General features: G+C 47.1%; 1 protein-coding gene across 1 annotated transcript in view; it reads left to right on the top strand.

Annotated features, from left to right (window-relative positions):
- Nucleotides 1-14,812, top strand: part of LOC139394293 (DEP domain-containing mTOR-interacting protein-like) — a 39,865-nt gene that overhangs the window by 13,043 nt on the left and 12,010 nt on the right. The window contains exons 5-6 of the mRNA XM_071142318.1: nucleotides 6,269-6,339; nucleotides 11,110-11,214. Of these exons, the coding sequence (XP_070998419.1) occupies nucleotides 6,269-6,339; nucleotides 11,110-11,214 (176 nt within the window). The remainder of the gene's footprint in view (nucleotides 1-6,268; nucleotides 6,340-11,109; nucleotides 11,215-14,812) is intronic.

The raw sequence follows: 14,812 nt of genomic DNA, 5'->3' as shown, positions 1-14,812 counted from the left end.
ACCCCCAGGCCATCGTCATGACACTGCCCTACACCCCCAGGCCAACGTCATGACACTGCCCTACACCGGGACACAGACCAACGTCATGACCCTGCCCTACACCGGGACACAGGCTCTGACCCAGAACAATACACTGATTATTCACATACTGTTCATTCACAACATGGATGTTTTTATCATATCTGATAGATTACTCTTTTACAACCAACTCACACTGGCACATGGAAGTTGGCATGTATATTTAGACTAGCTACTTAAAGCTTACTAAAATGATTAGATACACTAAATCACATCTGCTTTAGTTTAACTCTGATCCCCACAACTCCTCCTCAGCCTTTTTGGTGAATTACTAACTTTTCACAATTCAGAGAAAAGGGTTTAGGCCTGTGTTCTCTCTCTGTTTTCTCTCTCTGTTTTCTCTCTCTGTTTTCTCTCTCTGTTTTCTCTCTCTGTGTTCTCTCTCTGTTTTCTCTCTCTGTTTTCTCTCTCTGTTTCTCTCTCTGTGTTCTCTCTCTGTGTTCTCTCTCTGTGTTCTCTCTCTGTGTTCTCTCTCTGTGTTCTCTCTCTGTGTTCTCTCTCTGTGTTCTCTCTCTGTGTTCTCTCTCTGTGTTCTCTCTCTGTGTTCTCTCTCTGTGTTCTCTCTCTGTGTTCTCTCTCTGTGTTCTCTCTCTGTTTTCTCTCTCTGTTTTCTCTCTCTGTGTGTCTCTCTCTGTGTGTCTCTCTCTCTGTGTCTCTCTCTGTGTCTGTCTGTCTCTGTGTCTCTCTCTGTGTCTGTCTGTCTCTGTCTCTCTGTCTGTGTCTGTCTGTCTCTGTCTCTCTGTCTGTGTGTGTTGTCCATTTTTAAAGGAGTTGTAAACAGTCAGCAGCAGTATGGAGGAGAAGAGCTGGAAGGCCAGAGAGAGGCTGTTTACAATTGTTCTGGAATACACAGGAAGTCTTTGAATCAGATTCTTGGGAAAAGACGGGAAGTGTTTTTCTCAGTAAGTCTCGAACACTGGGAGATGAGGGTGAGCCATGCAGGCAGCTGTTCTCAGCTTCCTGCCCCAAGACGTTTGACATTAACTGCTCTTTCTCCTCTATAGCTATAGATGAGCCTTGGTGATTTAAATAGACGCTGAGGAAATGTATATGATTCAAGTGTGATCGACAACACTTGACAATACTACCTTATTTTGGGGGGGTAAAAATGTACTTATTGTAATATGTGGTTGTCTCATCTAGCTATCTTAAGATGAATGCACAAACTGTAAGTCGATCTGGATGAGTGTCTGCTAAATTACTCAAAATGTCATGTAAATGAGTGAGGGACGGCCGTCTGTTTGGCGAGAGGGACGGCCGTCTGGTTTGGCGAGAGGGACGGCCGTCTGGTTTGGCGAGAGGGGCGGCCGTCTGGTTTGGCGAGAGGGGCGGCCGTAACGACTGTTTGGCCAGAGGGACGGGCGTAACGTCTGATTGGTGAGAGTTGTGAGAGGCTTAAGCCTGTAGATTCCATTAGTGATCCCCGATCACTCATCATGGCCTCATTGACTTGCGTAGGGAGGCCGTTCTTGTAATTGTATTTCTATGTCTGCGGCCTCCCTGAACACGACTCTACTCTTCCTGTATTCCAGCTGTGGGGTGGAAGAGAATCTAGGTCACTGCAGTGTCCAGAGGTTACCCGAGGTCAACGTTAGTGAGTCACTTTCTAGGAAGAGAGGAACCCTTTTCATACCGACTCAGTGCTGCTACCACCAAAACAAGGAATTGTGGGTGGGCAAGAGAACTGGTTTGAGTTTGAAGGACGTCTGTTTATAAAGGTTAAGAGTTCATCTGTAGTGAGTGTACAGTAGCTACCTACAGTGCATTCTGAAAGTATTCAGACCCCTTAACCTTTTCCACATGTTACGTTACAGCCTTGTTCTAAAACGGATTACACACTTTTTGTTCCTCATCAATCTACATACAATACCCCTTTTAATGACATTTTTACAAATGTATTATAAATAACAGAAATACCTTATTTACATAAGTTTGCAGACCTTTGCGATGAGACTCAGTTGATCTCAGGTGCATCCTGTTTCCATTGATTATCTTTGTTTCTACAACTTGATTGGAGTCCACCTGTGGTAAATTCAATTGATTGGACATGATTTGGAAAGGCACACACCTGTCTATATAAAGGTCCTACAGTTGACAGTGCATGTCAGAGCAAAAACCAAGCCATGAGGTCAAAGGAATTGTCTGTAGAGCTCCGAGACAGGATTGTGTCGAGGTACAGATCTGGGGAAAGGTACCAAAACATTTCTGCAGCATTGAAGGTCTCCAGGAACACAGTGGCCTCCATCATTCTTAAATGGAAGAGGTTTGGAACCACCAAGACTCTTCCTAGAGCTGGCCACCCGGCCAAACTGAGCAATGGGGGGAGAAGGGCCTTGGTCAGGGAGGTGACCAAGAACCCGATGGTCACTCTGACAGAGCTCCAGAGTTCCTCTGTGGAGATGGGAGAACCACCTCTGCAGCTCTCCACCAATCAGGCCTTTTGTGGTAGAGTGGCCAGACGGAAGCTCCAGAGTTCCTCTGTGGAGATGGGAGAACCACCTCTGCAGCTCTCCACCAATCAGGCGTTGTGTGGTAGAGTGGCCAGACGGAAGCTCCAGAGTTCCTCTGTGGAGATGGGAGAACCACCTCTGCAGCTCTCCACCAATCAGGCGTTGTGTGGTAGAGTGGCCAGACGGAAGCACAAGACAGCCCGCTTGCAGTTCATCTGGTCTGGCCAAACAGAGATCTGGTTAATCTGATGAAACCAAGATGAAACTCCTTGGCCTGAATGCCAAGCATCACGTCTGGAGGAAACCTGGAACCATCCCTACCGTGAATCATGGTGGTGGCAGCATCATGCTGTGAGGATGTATTTCAGCGGCAGGGAGACTAGTCAAGATCGGGGTGAACGGAGCAAAGTACAGAGATCCTTGATGCAAACCTGCTCCAGAGTGCTCAAGAGCTCAGACTTGGGCGAAGGTTAACCTTCCAACAGGACAATGACCCTAAGCAGACAGCAAATACAATGCAGGGGTGGATTCGGGACAAGTCTCTGAATGTCCTTGAGTGGCCCAGCCAGAACCTGGACTAGGACCCGATCGAACATCTCTGGAGAGACCTGAAAATAGCTGTGCAGCGACACTCCCCATCCAACCTGACAGAGCTTGAGAGGATCTGCAGAGAAAAATGGGAGAAACTCCCCAAATGGAGGTGTGCCGAGCTTGTAGCGTCATACCCAAGAAGACTCAAGGCTGTAATCGCTGCCAAAGGTGCTTCAACAAAGTACTGATTTTAAAATGTCTGAATACTTATGGAAATGTATTACAAATAAAAAAAATTAAATATCACATTTGCAAACATTTCTAAAAACCTATTTTTGACATTGTCATTATGGGGTATTGTGTTTTAGATTGATGAGGGGGGAGGGGGGAAACATTTAGAATAAGGCTGTAACTTAACAAAATCTGGTAAAGGTGAAGGGGTCTGAATACTTTCCAAATTCACTGTATCTTCATATCCTCAACAGTACTATACTGAGTATACAGTATCTACCTGTATTCATATCCTCAACAGTACTATACTGAGCATACAGTATCTACCTGTATCTTCATATCCTCAACAGTACTATACTGAGCATACAGTATCTACCTGTATTCATATCCTCAACAGTACTATACAGTAGGTACCTGTATTCATATCCTCAACAGTACTATACGGAGTATACAGTATCTACCTGTATTCATATCCTCAACAGTACTATACAGTAGTTACCTGTGTTCATATCCTCAACAGTACTATACTGAGCATACAGTATCTACCTGTATTCATATCCTCAACAGTACTATACGGAGTATACAGTATCTACCTGTATTCATATCCTCAACAGTACTATACAGTAGTTACCTGTGTTCATATCCTCAACAGTACTATACAGTAGTTACCTGTGTTCATATCCTCAACAGTACTATACAGTATCTACCTGTATTCATATCCTCAACAGTACTATACAGTAGTTACCTGTGTTCATATCCTCAACAGTACTATACTGAGCATACAGTATCTACCTGTATTCATATCCTCAACAGTACTATACGGAGTATACAGTATCTACCTGTATTCATATCCTCAACAGTACTATACAGTAGTTACCTGTGTTCATATCCTCAACAGTACTATACTGAGCATACAGTATCTACCTGTATTCATATCCTCAACAGTACTATACGGAGTATACAGTATCTACCTGTATTCATATCCTCAACAGTACTATACAGTAGTTACCTGTGTTCATATCCTCAACAGTACTATACAGTAGTTACCTGTGTTCATATCCTCAACAGTACTATACAGTATCTACCTGTATTCATATCCTCAACAGTACTATACAGTAGTTACCTGTGTTCATATCCTCAACAGTACTATACAGTAGTTACCTGTGTTCATATCCTCAACAGTACTATACAGTAGTTACCTGTGTTCATATCCTCAACAGTACTATACAGTAGTTACCTGTGTTCATATCCTCAACAGTACTATACAGTAGTTACCTGTGTTCATATCCTCAACAGTACTATACAGTAGTTACCTGTATTCCTATCCTCAACAGTACTATACTTAGTGTATGGAAGTTACCTGTATTCATATCCTCAACAGTACTATACAGTAGTTACCTGTATTCATATCCTCAACAATATTTCCTTCAGTTTAAATATAACGTGTTAGTTTTGTTAGGATGCAGATCCATTGTTCTGTGGATGTTTCTCCTTCTGTCTGAGTTTATGGTTACACCATTATGAGCAGAGACGGACACACACACACACACACACACTAAATGTCTTAAAATCCGCTATAGGAAACAGGGAAATTGTTTCCCTCGAGGCACGGTCATGTGACTGCATGCTTTCCTCTTTTCCTTTAAACAACAGTAGCCATGTTGTCCTCCTCCTGCACACAGGACAACACGATGAGACTATAGTTACTGCTACAGGATGAATGTTGTCCTCCTGCACACAGGACAACATGATGAGACTATAGTTACTGCTGCAGGATGAATGTTGTCCTCCTGCACACAGGACAACACGATGAGACTATAGTTACTGCTGCAGGATGAATGTTGTCCTCCTGCACACAGGACAACATGATGAGACTATAGTTACTGCTGCAGGATGAATGTTGTCCTCCTGCACACAGGACAACACGATGAGACTATAGTTACTGCTGCAGGAGGAATGTTGTCCTCCTCCTGCACACAGGACAACATGATACTATAGTTACTGCTGCAGGATGAATGTTGTCCACCTGCACACAGGACAACACGATGAGACTATCGTTACTGCTGCAGGATGAATGTTGTCCTCCTCCTGCACACAGGACAACACGATGAGACTATAGTTACTGCTGCAGGAGGAGTGTTGTCCTCCTGCACACAGGACAACACGATGAGACTATAGTTACTGCTACAGGAGGAATGTTGTCCTCCTGCACACAGGACAACACGATGAGACTATAGTTACTGCTGCAGGATGAATGTTGTCCTCCTGCACACAGGACAACATGATGAGACTATAGTTACTGCTGCAGGATGAATGTTGTCCTCCTGCACACAGGACAACACGATGAGACTATAGTTACTGCTGCAGGAGGAATGTTGTCCTCCTCCTGCACACAGGACAACATGATACTATAGTTACTGCTGCAGGATGAATGTTGTCCTCCTGCACACAGGACAACACGATGAGACTATCGTTACTGCTGCAGGATGAATGTTGTCCTCCTCCTGCACACAGGACAACACGATGAGACTATAGTTACTGCTGCAGGAGGAGTGTTGTCCTCCTGCACACAGGACAACACGATGAGACTATAGTTACTGCTGCAGGAGGAATGTTGTCCTCCTGCACACAGGACAACATGATGAGACTATAGTTACTGCTGCAGGAGGAATGTTCTGCAGTGTGTGTGTGTGTGTGTGTGTGTGTGTCAGTACTTAGTGTGTGTCAGTACTTAGTGTGTGTCAGTACTTAGTGTGTGTCAGTACTTAGTGTGTGTCAGTACTTAGTGTGTGTCAGTACTTAGTGTGTGTCAGTACTTAGTGTGTGTGTCAGTACTTAGTGTGTGTGTCAGTACTTAGTGTGTGTGTCAGTACTTAGTGTGTGTGTCAGTACTTAGTATGTGTGTGTGTGTGTGTGTCAGTGTCAGTACTTACTCTGTGTGTGTCAGTGTCAGTACTTACTGTGTGTTTGCTTTGCAGTGTTGAAGAGACAAGTGAGTCCTGAGGAGCTGCAGACGCCAGGAGGCCCTTACATAAAGAAGACATTCACAGTACGTCACACACACACACACACACGGGGGGGGGGGGGGGGGGTGTAATGACTGTAATGACATGCCCGAGCCATAGACTGTTCTCTCTGCTTCCGCACGGCAAGTGGTACCGGTGCATCAAGTCTGACACCAGCAGGTTCCTGAACCGCTTCTGTCCCCAGGCTAGCAGACTGAAACACAGCTTCTGTCCCCAGGCTAGCAGACTGAAACACAGCTTCTGTCCCCAGGCTAGCAGACTGAAACACAGCTTCTGTCCCCAGGCTAGCAGACTGATACACACAGCTTCTGTCCCCAAGCCAGCAGACTGACACACAGCTTCTTCCCTCTACATATCTACCTCTATCACTCCAGTGTCCCTGTACATTGTTAATATGGTACTGAACTGACCCTGTATATAGTATGTTTACCCCTCTACATATCTACCTCTATCACTCCAGTATCCCTGTACATTGTTAATATGGTACTGAACTGACCCTGTATATAGTATGTTTACCCCTCTACATATCTACCTCCATCACTCCAGTGTCCCTGTACATTGTTAATATGGTACTGAACTGACCCTGTATATAGTATGTTTACCCCTCTACATATCTACCTCTATCACTCCAGTATCCCTGTACATTGTTAATATGGTACTGAACTGACCCTGTATATCACATATGTCAGAGTCAAGGCCCGCGGGCCACATCCGGCCCGCAAGAAGGTTTTTTACGGCCCCTGGGATGATCTTGATTTATTATTAGAACCGGCCCGCAGCAAGCCGGCAGCCCGCAGATCTTTTACACGCACCAATACTACATTTCCCACAATGCAAAGGTGACGCACCGAGCAATAGGCTGCTTCATTTCAATATTTATTGGCACAGCAGTCGTCAGCATCACAGTAAAATTAACTTTCAGATACCCATCAAAAATGGCAAAACGGAAGGTGGATACTGAGAACCGGGGGTTTCAAACAAGGTGGGAGTCGGAGTATATGTTCACGAAGGTAGCTGGAAAACCTGTGTGTCTTCTGTGTGGAGAAAGTGTGGCGGTACTGAAAGAGTATAATCTGAGACGACATTATGAAACGAAACACGCGGACAAAAACAAGAATATGGACATGGAACAAAGGCTACAAAAGGCAGAGGAATTAAAACGAGGCCTCAAATCTCGACAGGCTCTGTTCAAAAAAGCCAAATCACAAGGCCAGGCTCTGTTCAAAAAAGCCAAATCACAAGGCCAGGCTGCTGTCAAGGCCAGTTTTATTTTGGCAGAAGAGATCGCTAAATCAGCCCGGCCATTTACGGAGGGGGATTTCATCAAAAACTGCATGATTAAAGTTTGTGACGAAGTTTGCCCAGAAAAAAGGCAACTCTTTTTAAATGTGAGTCTGAGCAGAAACACCATTGCCGAGAGAGTAGACCAGTTGTCCATCAATCTAAAAGAGCAGCTTGTGAAAAAGGGAAAAGATTTTATTGCATATTCCTTGGCTGTGGATGAGAGCACCGACATTTCTGACATTGCCCAGTTGTCAATTTTCATCCGCGGAGTGGACTCCAACCTAAGCGTGACAGAGGAGTTTTTGGCTTTACGTCCTATGCATGGCACAACTACGGGGCATGATTTGTATGAAGAGGTGTCAAGATGTGTAAATGAGATGGAGCTGCCTTGGGAAAAACTCGTGGGTTTGACAACCGACGGAGCACCTGCGATGTGTGGACACAGGAGCGGACTGGTGGCGAAGATACGGGAAAAGATGCAAGAGGAAAACGCGACAGGTGAGCTGACAGCTTATCATTGTATCATACACCAGGAAGCGTTGTGCGGTAAAGCCTTGAAAATGGAGCATGTAATGAGCATCATCACGCGCACAGTTAACTTTATCAGAGCCAAAGGTTTGAATCACCGCCAGTTCAAGGCATTTCTGACGGAGTTAGAAACGGAGCATGGTGATTTGCCTTATCACACAGAGGTGCGATGGCTAAGCCAGGGAAAGGTGACATTACGAGTCATCTGAATGCAATAAACTTGCAGCTGCAGGGTCGGGATCGTGTCATCTCTGATATGTACAGTACAGTGAAGGCATTTAAAACCAAACTGACTCTGTGGGAGACGCAGATGCGGAAAGAAAATTTGAGCCACTTTCCCAGCTGCCAGACCATGAAAGAGAAGCTCTCTACCAGTGCGTTCCCGAGCACACAGTTGGCTGATAAAATAGGTATGCTTGCCGCTGACTTTCGACGCCGATTTGCTGACTTTGAAGCACAAAAAAGCAGGTTGGAACTGCTCGGTAACCCATTTGCTGTTGACGTGGAAAGCTCACCACCAAACCTCCAAATGGAGTTGATTGACCTCCAATGCAATGATGCACTGAGGGCAAAATATGCGGCAGTGGGTGCTGCGGAGTTCGCCCGTTTCCTCCCCGGCACAATGCCCCAGCACATGTACATTGTTAATATGGTACTGAACTGACCCTGTATATAGTATGTTTACCCCTCTACATATCTACCTCTATCACTCCAGTATCCCTGTACATTGTTAATATGGTACTGAACTGACCCTGTATATAGTATGTTTACCCCTCTACATATCTACCTCCATCACTCCAGTGTCCCTGTACATTGTTAATATGGTACTGAACTGACCCTGTATATAGTATGTTTACCCCTCTACATATCTACCTCTATCACTCCAGTATCCCTGTACATTGTTAATATGGTACTGAACTGACCCTGTATATAGTATGTTTACCCCTCTACATATCTACCTCTATCACTCTAGTATCCCTGTACATTGTTAATATGGTACTGAACTGACCCTGTATATAGTATGTTTACCCCTCTACATATCTACCTCTATCACTCCAGTATCCCTGTACATTGTTAATATGGTACTGAACTGACCCTGTATATAGTATGTTTACCCCTCTACATATCTACCTCTATCACTCCAGTATCCCTGTACATTGTTAATATGGTACTGAACTGACCCTGTATATAGTATGTTTACCCCTCTACATATCTACCTCTATCACTCCAGTATCCCTGTACATTGTTAATATGGTACTGAACTGACCCTGTATATAGTATGTTTACCCCTCTACATATCTACCTCTATCACTCCAGTATCCCTGTACATTGTTAATATGGTACTGAACTGACCCTGTATATAGTCACCTTACCCCTCAACAACATCTAAATGTCATTTTATACTTTAGACTGTATTCATATATAGTATTAATTTTTATGTCCGTGTCTATGAGTTTCTAGTAAAATAGACCATATGGTTCAAGAGAAAATAGGCTAATGAAAAAAGCATCTAATCAACATTGGCATTATTATCAATTAACTTTGCAACTTCCAACGTTTGACTTTCATCACAACTGCCTCCCAGGTTGGCGGCAAAGCATTTATAATAAATAAATATACTGTATATTTCATGCTGAAACCCTTATATTAAACACCCATTGTATTTACTAAGTTGATGGTTATATTTTGGATGTTTTACAGATTTGTCATTCTATATATATATATATATATATATATATATATTATTTTGAAACACTTATCTTATTTGATTGTTTTATGTATTTTTACATGTGATAAGGACACACAGAGGACCAGAAATAACACACAACTGTGATATTTTTTTATATTTTTTATAAATCCTTAAGTTACCAAAATATTGGTAGTTTCCTGGTAAAGTTTCCAGTAATTATACCCTCCCTTTGCCACCCTAACCCACACACACATTCTACTGTCACCCGAAGATGGCATGTCCACATCCCACACACAGTATACACACACTCTGGCCTGCATGGTCTGATCCACAGACGATTCTCCTCCTTACCGGGTCTGATATTCACCAGGGAATCGGGCTGAATGCACTACTGATACCAGTTCATATTAGACTGGGTGGGACACATCATCACTCCTAACAGACTGACCGGATTGGCTCTGGGCTCTGCCTGAGATGACCCTCTTGTGTTCTGAAATGGAATGCTTGTCTGAGTAGGTTCTTAGAAGCTTCATGAGAGAGATCTGATAAGGGCTGTTACAGCACGCGCAAGCACACCACACACACACCCCTACCCCCTCACTCTAAAATAGCCTCTGTCCTCGTGGGGGTGTAGGAAATGTCCCCTACTTTTTGGGAATTCCAGTATCCACAAGGATAGTAATATATATATATATATATATATATATATATATATATATATATATATATATATATACACACACACACACACACACACACACACACACACACACACACACACACACACACACACACACACACACACAGTTAAACACAACACTTCATGTTACTTCTGCATAACAAACATTACAGTTCCTGACAGATACATTTTAGAGAATGATGGAACATCAAAATCATCCTACAACACTGTTGCATCTCATGTCATGCCCCCTGTAGCGCAGTGTCATGCCCCCTGTAGCGCGGTGTCATGCCCCCTGTAGCGCGGTGTCATGCCCCCTGTAGCGCGGTGTCATGCCCCTGTAGCGCGGTGTCATGCCCCCTGTAGCGCGGTGTCATGCCCCCTGTAGCGCGGTGTCATGCCCCTGTAGCGCGGTGTCATGCCCCCTGTAGCGCGGTGTCATGCCCCCTGTAGCGCGGTGTCATGCCCCCTGTAGCGCGGTGTCATGCCCCCTGTAGCGCGGTGTCATGCCCCCTGTAGCACGGTGACAACCTTTTTAATCACACCAACCCTGTTGTTTCTAGCTCTCTGCTTTAATGCTCTTTTTTAAATACATTTTGACTGCCTCCTCAGATCGTGGGGGATGCGGTGGGCTGGGGCTTCGTGGTGCGAGGCAGTAAGCCCTGCCACATCCAGGCTGTCGACCCCAGTGGTCCCGCAGCAGCAGCTGGGATGAAGGTATGTAACACACATACCATCACACAGACACACACACACACACTCCACTGCCAGCTGGGAGTAGAGAGCACTGACCTAAACAATGGGGAGGGGGGGAGGAAGGAAGGGAGAGCGGCCAAGGGAATTAGTGAGGGAGGAGAGAGGGGGCAGGAGAGGAGAGATGTGAAAGAGAGGGGCATGGAGAGGAGAGAGACCAGGGCAAGAAGGAGTGAGGGAGGGCGAGAGGGAGAAAGGGGGAGGAGAGCAGAAGGAAGGGGGAGGAGAGAAGTGAACTAAGACGAAGGAGCCGTAGCTAAATTAACTTTAGTTAAAAAATGAATCTGTTATAGATATAGTGTCACTTCTGTCACATTTTATCACCATAAAAACATGTGCTATGTTTCTACATCTTCCCCTTCCCCTCCCTTTCTCCTCTCCTCTCTCCCTCTCCCCCTTCCTTTCTCCTCTCCTCTCTCCCTCTCCCCCTTCCTTTCTCCTCTCCTCTCTCCCTCTCCCCCTTCCTTTCTCATCTCCTCTCTCCCTCTCCCCCTTCCTTTCTCATCTCCCCTCTCCCCCTTCCTTTCTCATCTCCTCTCTCCCTCTCCCCCTTCCTTTCTCATCTCCTCTCTCCCTCTCCCCCTTCCTTTCTCCTCTCCTCTCTCCCTCTCCCCCTTCCTTTCTCCTCTCCTCTCTCCCCCTTCCTTTCTCCTCTCCTCTCTCCCTATTCCCTCCCTTTCTCATCTCCTCTCTCCCTATTCCCCTCCCTTTCTCCTCTCCTCTCTCACTATTCCCTCCCTTTCTCATCTCCTCTCTCCCTCTCCCCCTTCCTTTCTCCTCTCCTCTCTCCCTCTCCCCCTTCCTTTCTCCTCTCCTCTCTCCCTATTCCCTCCCTTTCTCATCTCCCCTCTCCCTATTCCCTCCCTTTCTCATCTCCCCTCTCCCTATTCCCCTCCCTTTCTCCTCTCCTCTCTCCCTATTCCCCTCCCTTTCTCATCTCCCCTCTCCCTATTCCCCTCCCTTTCTCATCTCCCCTCTCCCTATTCCCCTCCCTTTCTCATCTCCTCTCTCCCTATTCCCCTCCCTTTCTCATCTCCTCTCTCCCTATTCCCCTCCCTTTCTCATCTCCTCTCTCCCTATTCCCCTCCCTTTCTCATCTCCTCTCTCCCTATTCCCCTCCCTTTCTCATCTCCTCTCTCCCTATTCCCCTCCCTTTCTCATCTCCTCTCTCCCTATTCCCCTCCCTTTCTCATCTCCTCTCTCCCTATTCCCCTCCCTTTCTCATCTCCTCTCTCCCTATTCCCCTCCCTTTCTCATCTCCTCTCTCCCTATTCCCCTCCCTTTCTCATCTCCTCTCCCCCTATTCCCCTCCCTTTCTCATCTCCCCTCTCCCTATTCCCCTCCCTTTCTCATCTCCCCTCTCCCTATTCCCCTCCCTTTCTCATCTCCTCTCTCCCTCTCCCCCTTCCTTTCTCCTCTCCTCTCTCCCTCTCCCCCTTCCTTTCTCCTCTCCTCTCTCCCTCTCCCCCTTCCTTTCTCCTCTCCTCTCTCCCTCTCCCCCTTCCTTTCTCCTCTCCTCTCTCCCTCTCCCCCTTCCTTTCTCATCTCCTCTCTCCCTCTCCCCCTTCCTTTCTCATCTCCTCTCTCCCTCTCCCCTTCCTTTCTCCTCTCCTCTCTCCCTCTCCCCCTTCCTTTCTCCTCTCCTCTCTCCCCCTTCCTTTCTCCTCTCCTCTCTCCCTATTCCCTCCCTTTCTCATCTCCTCTCTCCCTATTCCCCTCCCTTTCTCCTCTCCTCTCTCACTATTCCCTCCCTTTCTCATCTCCTCTCTCCCTCTCCCCCTTCCTTTCTCCTCTCCTCTCTCCCTCTCCCCCTTCCTTTCTCCTCTCCTCTCTCCCTATTCCCTCCCTTTCTCATCTCCCCTCTCCCTATTCCCTCCCTTTCTCATCTCCCCTCTCCCTATTCCCCTCCCTTTCTCCTCTCCTCTCTCCCTATTCCCCTCCCTTTCTCATCTCCCCTCTCCCTATTCCCCTCCCTTTCTCATCTCCCCTCTCCCTATTCCCCTCCCTTTCTCATCTCCTCTCTCCCTATTCCCCTCCCTTTCTCATCTCCCCTCTCCCTATTCCCCTCCCTTTCTCCTCTCCTCTCTCCCTATTCCCCTCCCTTTCTCATCTCCCCTCTCCCTATTCCCCTCCCTTTCTCATCTCCCCTCTCCCTATTCCCCTCCCTTTCTCATCTCCCCTCTCCCTATTCCCCTCCCTTTCTCCTCTCCTCTCTCCCTCTCCCCCTTCCTTTCTCCTCTCCTCTCTCCCTCTCCCCCTTCCTTTCTCCTCTCCTCTCTCCCTCTACCCCTTCCTTTCTCATCTCCTCTCTCCCTCTCCCCCTTCCTTTCTCATCTCCTCTCTCCCTCTCCCCCTTCCTTTCTCATCTCCTCTCTCCCTCTCCCCCTTCCTTTCTCATCTCCTCTCTCCCTCTCCCCCTTCCTTTCTCATCTCCTCTCTCCCTCTCCCCCTTCCTTTCTCCTCTCCTCTCTCCCTCTCCCCCTTCCTTTCTCCTCTCCTCTCTCCCTCTCCCCCTTCCTTTCTCCTCTCCTCTCTCCCCCTTCCTTTCTCCTCTCCTCTCTCCCCCTTCCTTTCTCCTCTCCTCTCTCCCTATTCCCCTCCCTTTCTCCTCTCCTCTCTCACTATTCCCTCCCTTTCTCATCTCCTCTCTCCCTCTCCCCCTTCCTTTCTCCTCTCCTCTCTCCCTCTCCCCCTTCCTTTCTCCTCTCCTCTCTCCCTATTCCCTCCCTTTCTCATCTCCCCTCTCCCTATTCCCTCCCTTTCTCATCTCCCCTCTCCCTATTCCCCTCCCTTTCTCCTCTCCTCTCTCCCTATTCCCCTCCCTTTCTCATCTCCTCTCTCCCTATTCCCCTCCCTTTCTCATCTCCTCTCTCCCTATTCCCCTCCCTTTCTCATCTCCTCTCTCCCTATTCCCCTCCCTTTCTCATCTCCTCTCTCCCTATTCCCCTCCCTTTCTCATCTCCTCTCTCCCTATTCCCCTCCCTTTCTCATCTCCTCTCTCCCTATTCCCCTCCCTTTCTCATCTCCTCTCTCCCTATTCCCCTCCCTTTCTCATCTCCCCTCTCCCTATTCCCCTCCCTTTCTCATCTCCCCTCTCCCTATTCCCCTCCCTTTCTCCTCTCCTCTCTCCCTCTCCCCCTTCCTTTCTCCTCTCCTCTCTCCCTCTCCCCCTTCCTTTCTCCTCTCCTCTCTCCCTCTCCCCCTTCCTTTCTCCTCTCCTCTCTCCCTCTCCCCCTTCCTTTCTCCTCTCCTCTCTCCCTCTCCCCCTTCCTTTCTCATCTCCTCTCTCCCTCTCCCCCTTCCTTTCTCATCTCCTCTCTCCCTCTCCCCCTTCCTTTCTCATCTCCTCTCTCCCTCTCCCCTTCCTTTCTCCTCTCCTCTCTCCCTCTCCCCCTTCCTTTCTCCTCTCCTCTCTCCCCCTTCCTTTCTCCTCTCCTCTCTCCCTATTCCCTCCCTTTCTCATCTCCTCTCTCCCTATTCCCCTCCCTTTCTCCTCTCCTCTCTCACTATTCCCTCCCTTTCTCATCTCCTCTCTCCCTCTCCCCCTTCCTTTCTCCTCTCC

This window comes from Oncorhynchus clarkii, unplaced genomic scaffold, assembly GCF_045791955.1.
Source record: "Oncorhynchus clarkii lewisi isolate Uvic-CL-2024 unplaced genomic scaffold, UVic_Ocla_1.0 unplaced_contig_9597_pilon_pilon, whole genome shotgun sequence".
In the NCBI taxonomy this organism is placed as follows: Eukaryota; Metazoa; Chordata; class Actinopteri; order Salmoniformes; family Salmonidae; genus Oncorhynchus; species Oncorhynchus clarkii.
This window is presented reverse-complemented; position numbering and strand designations above follow the sequence as displayed.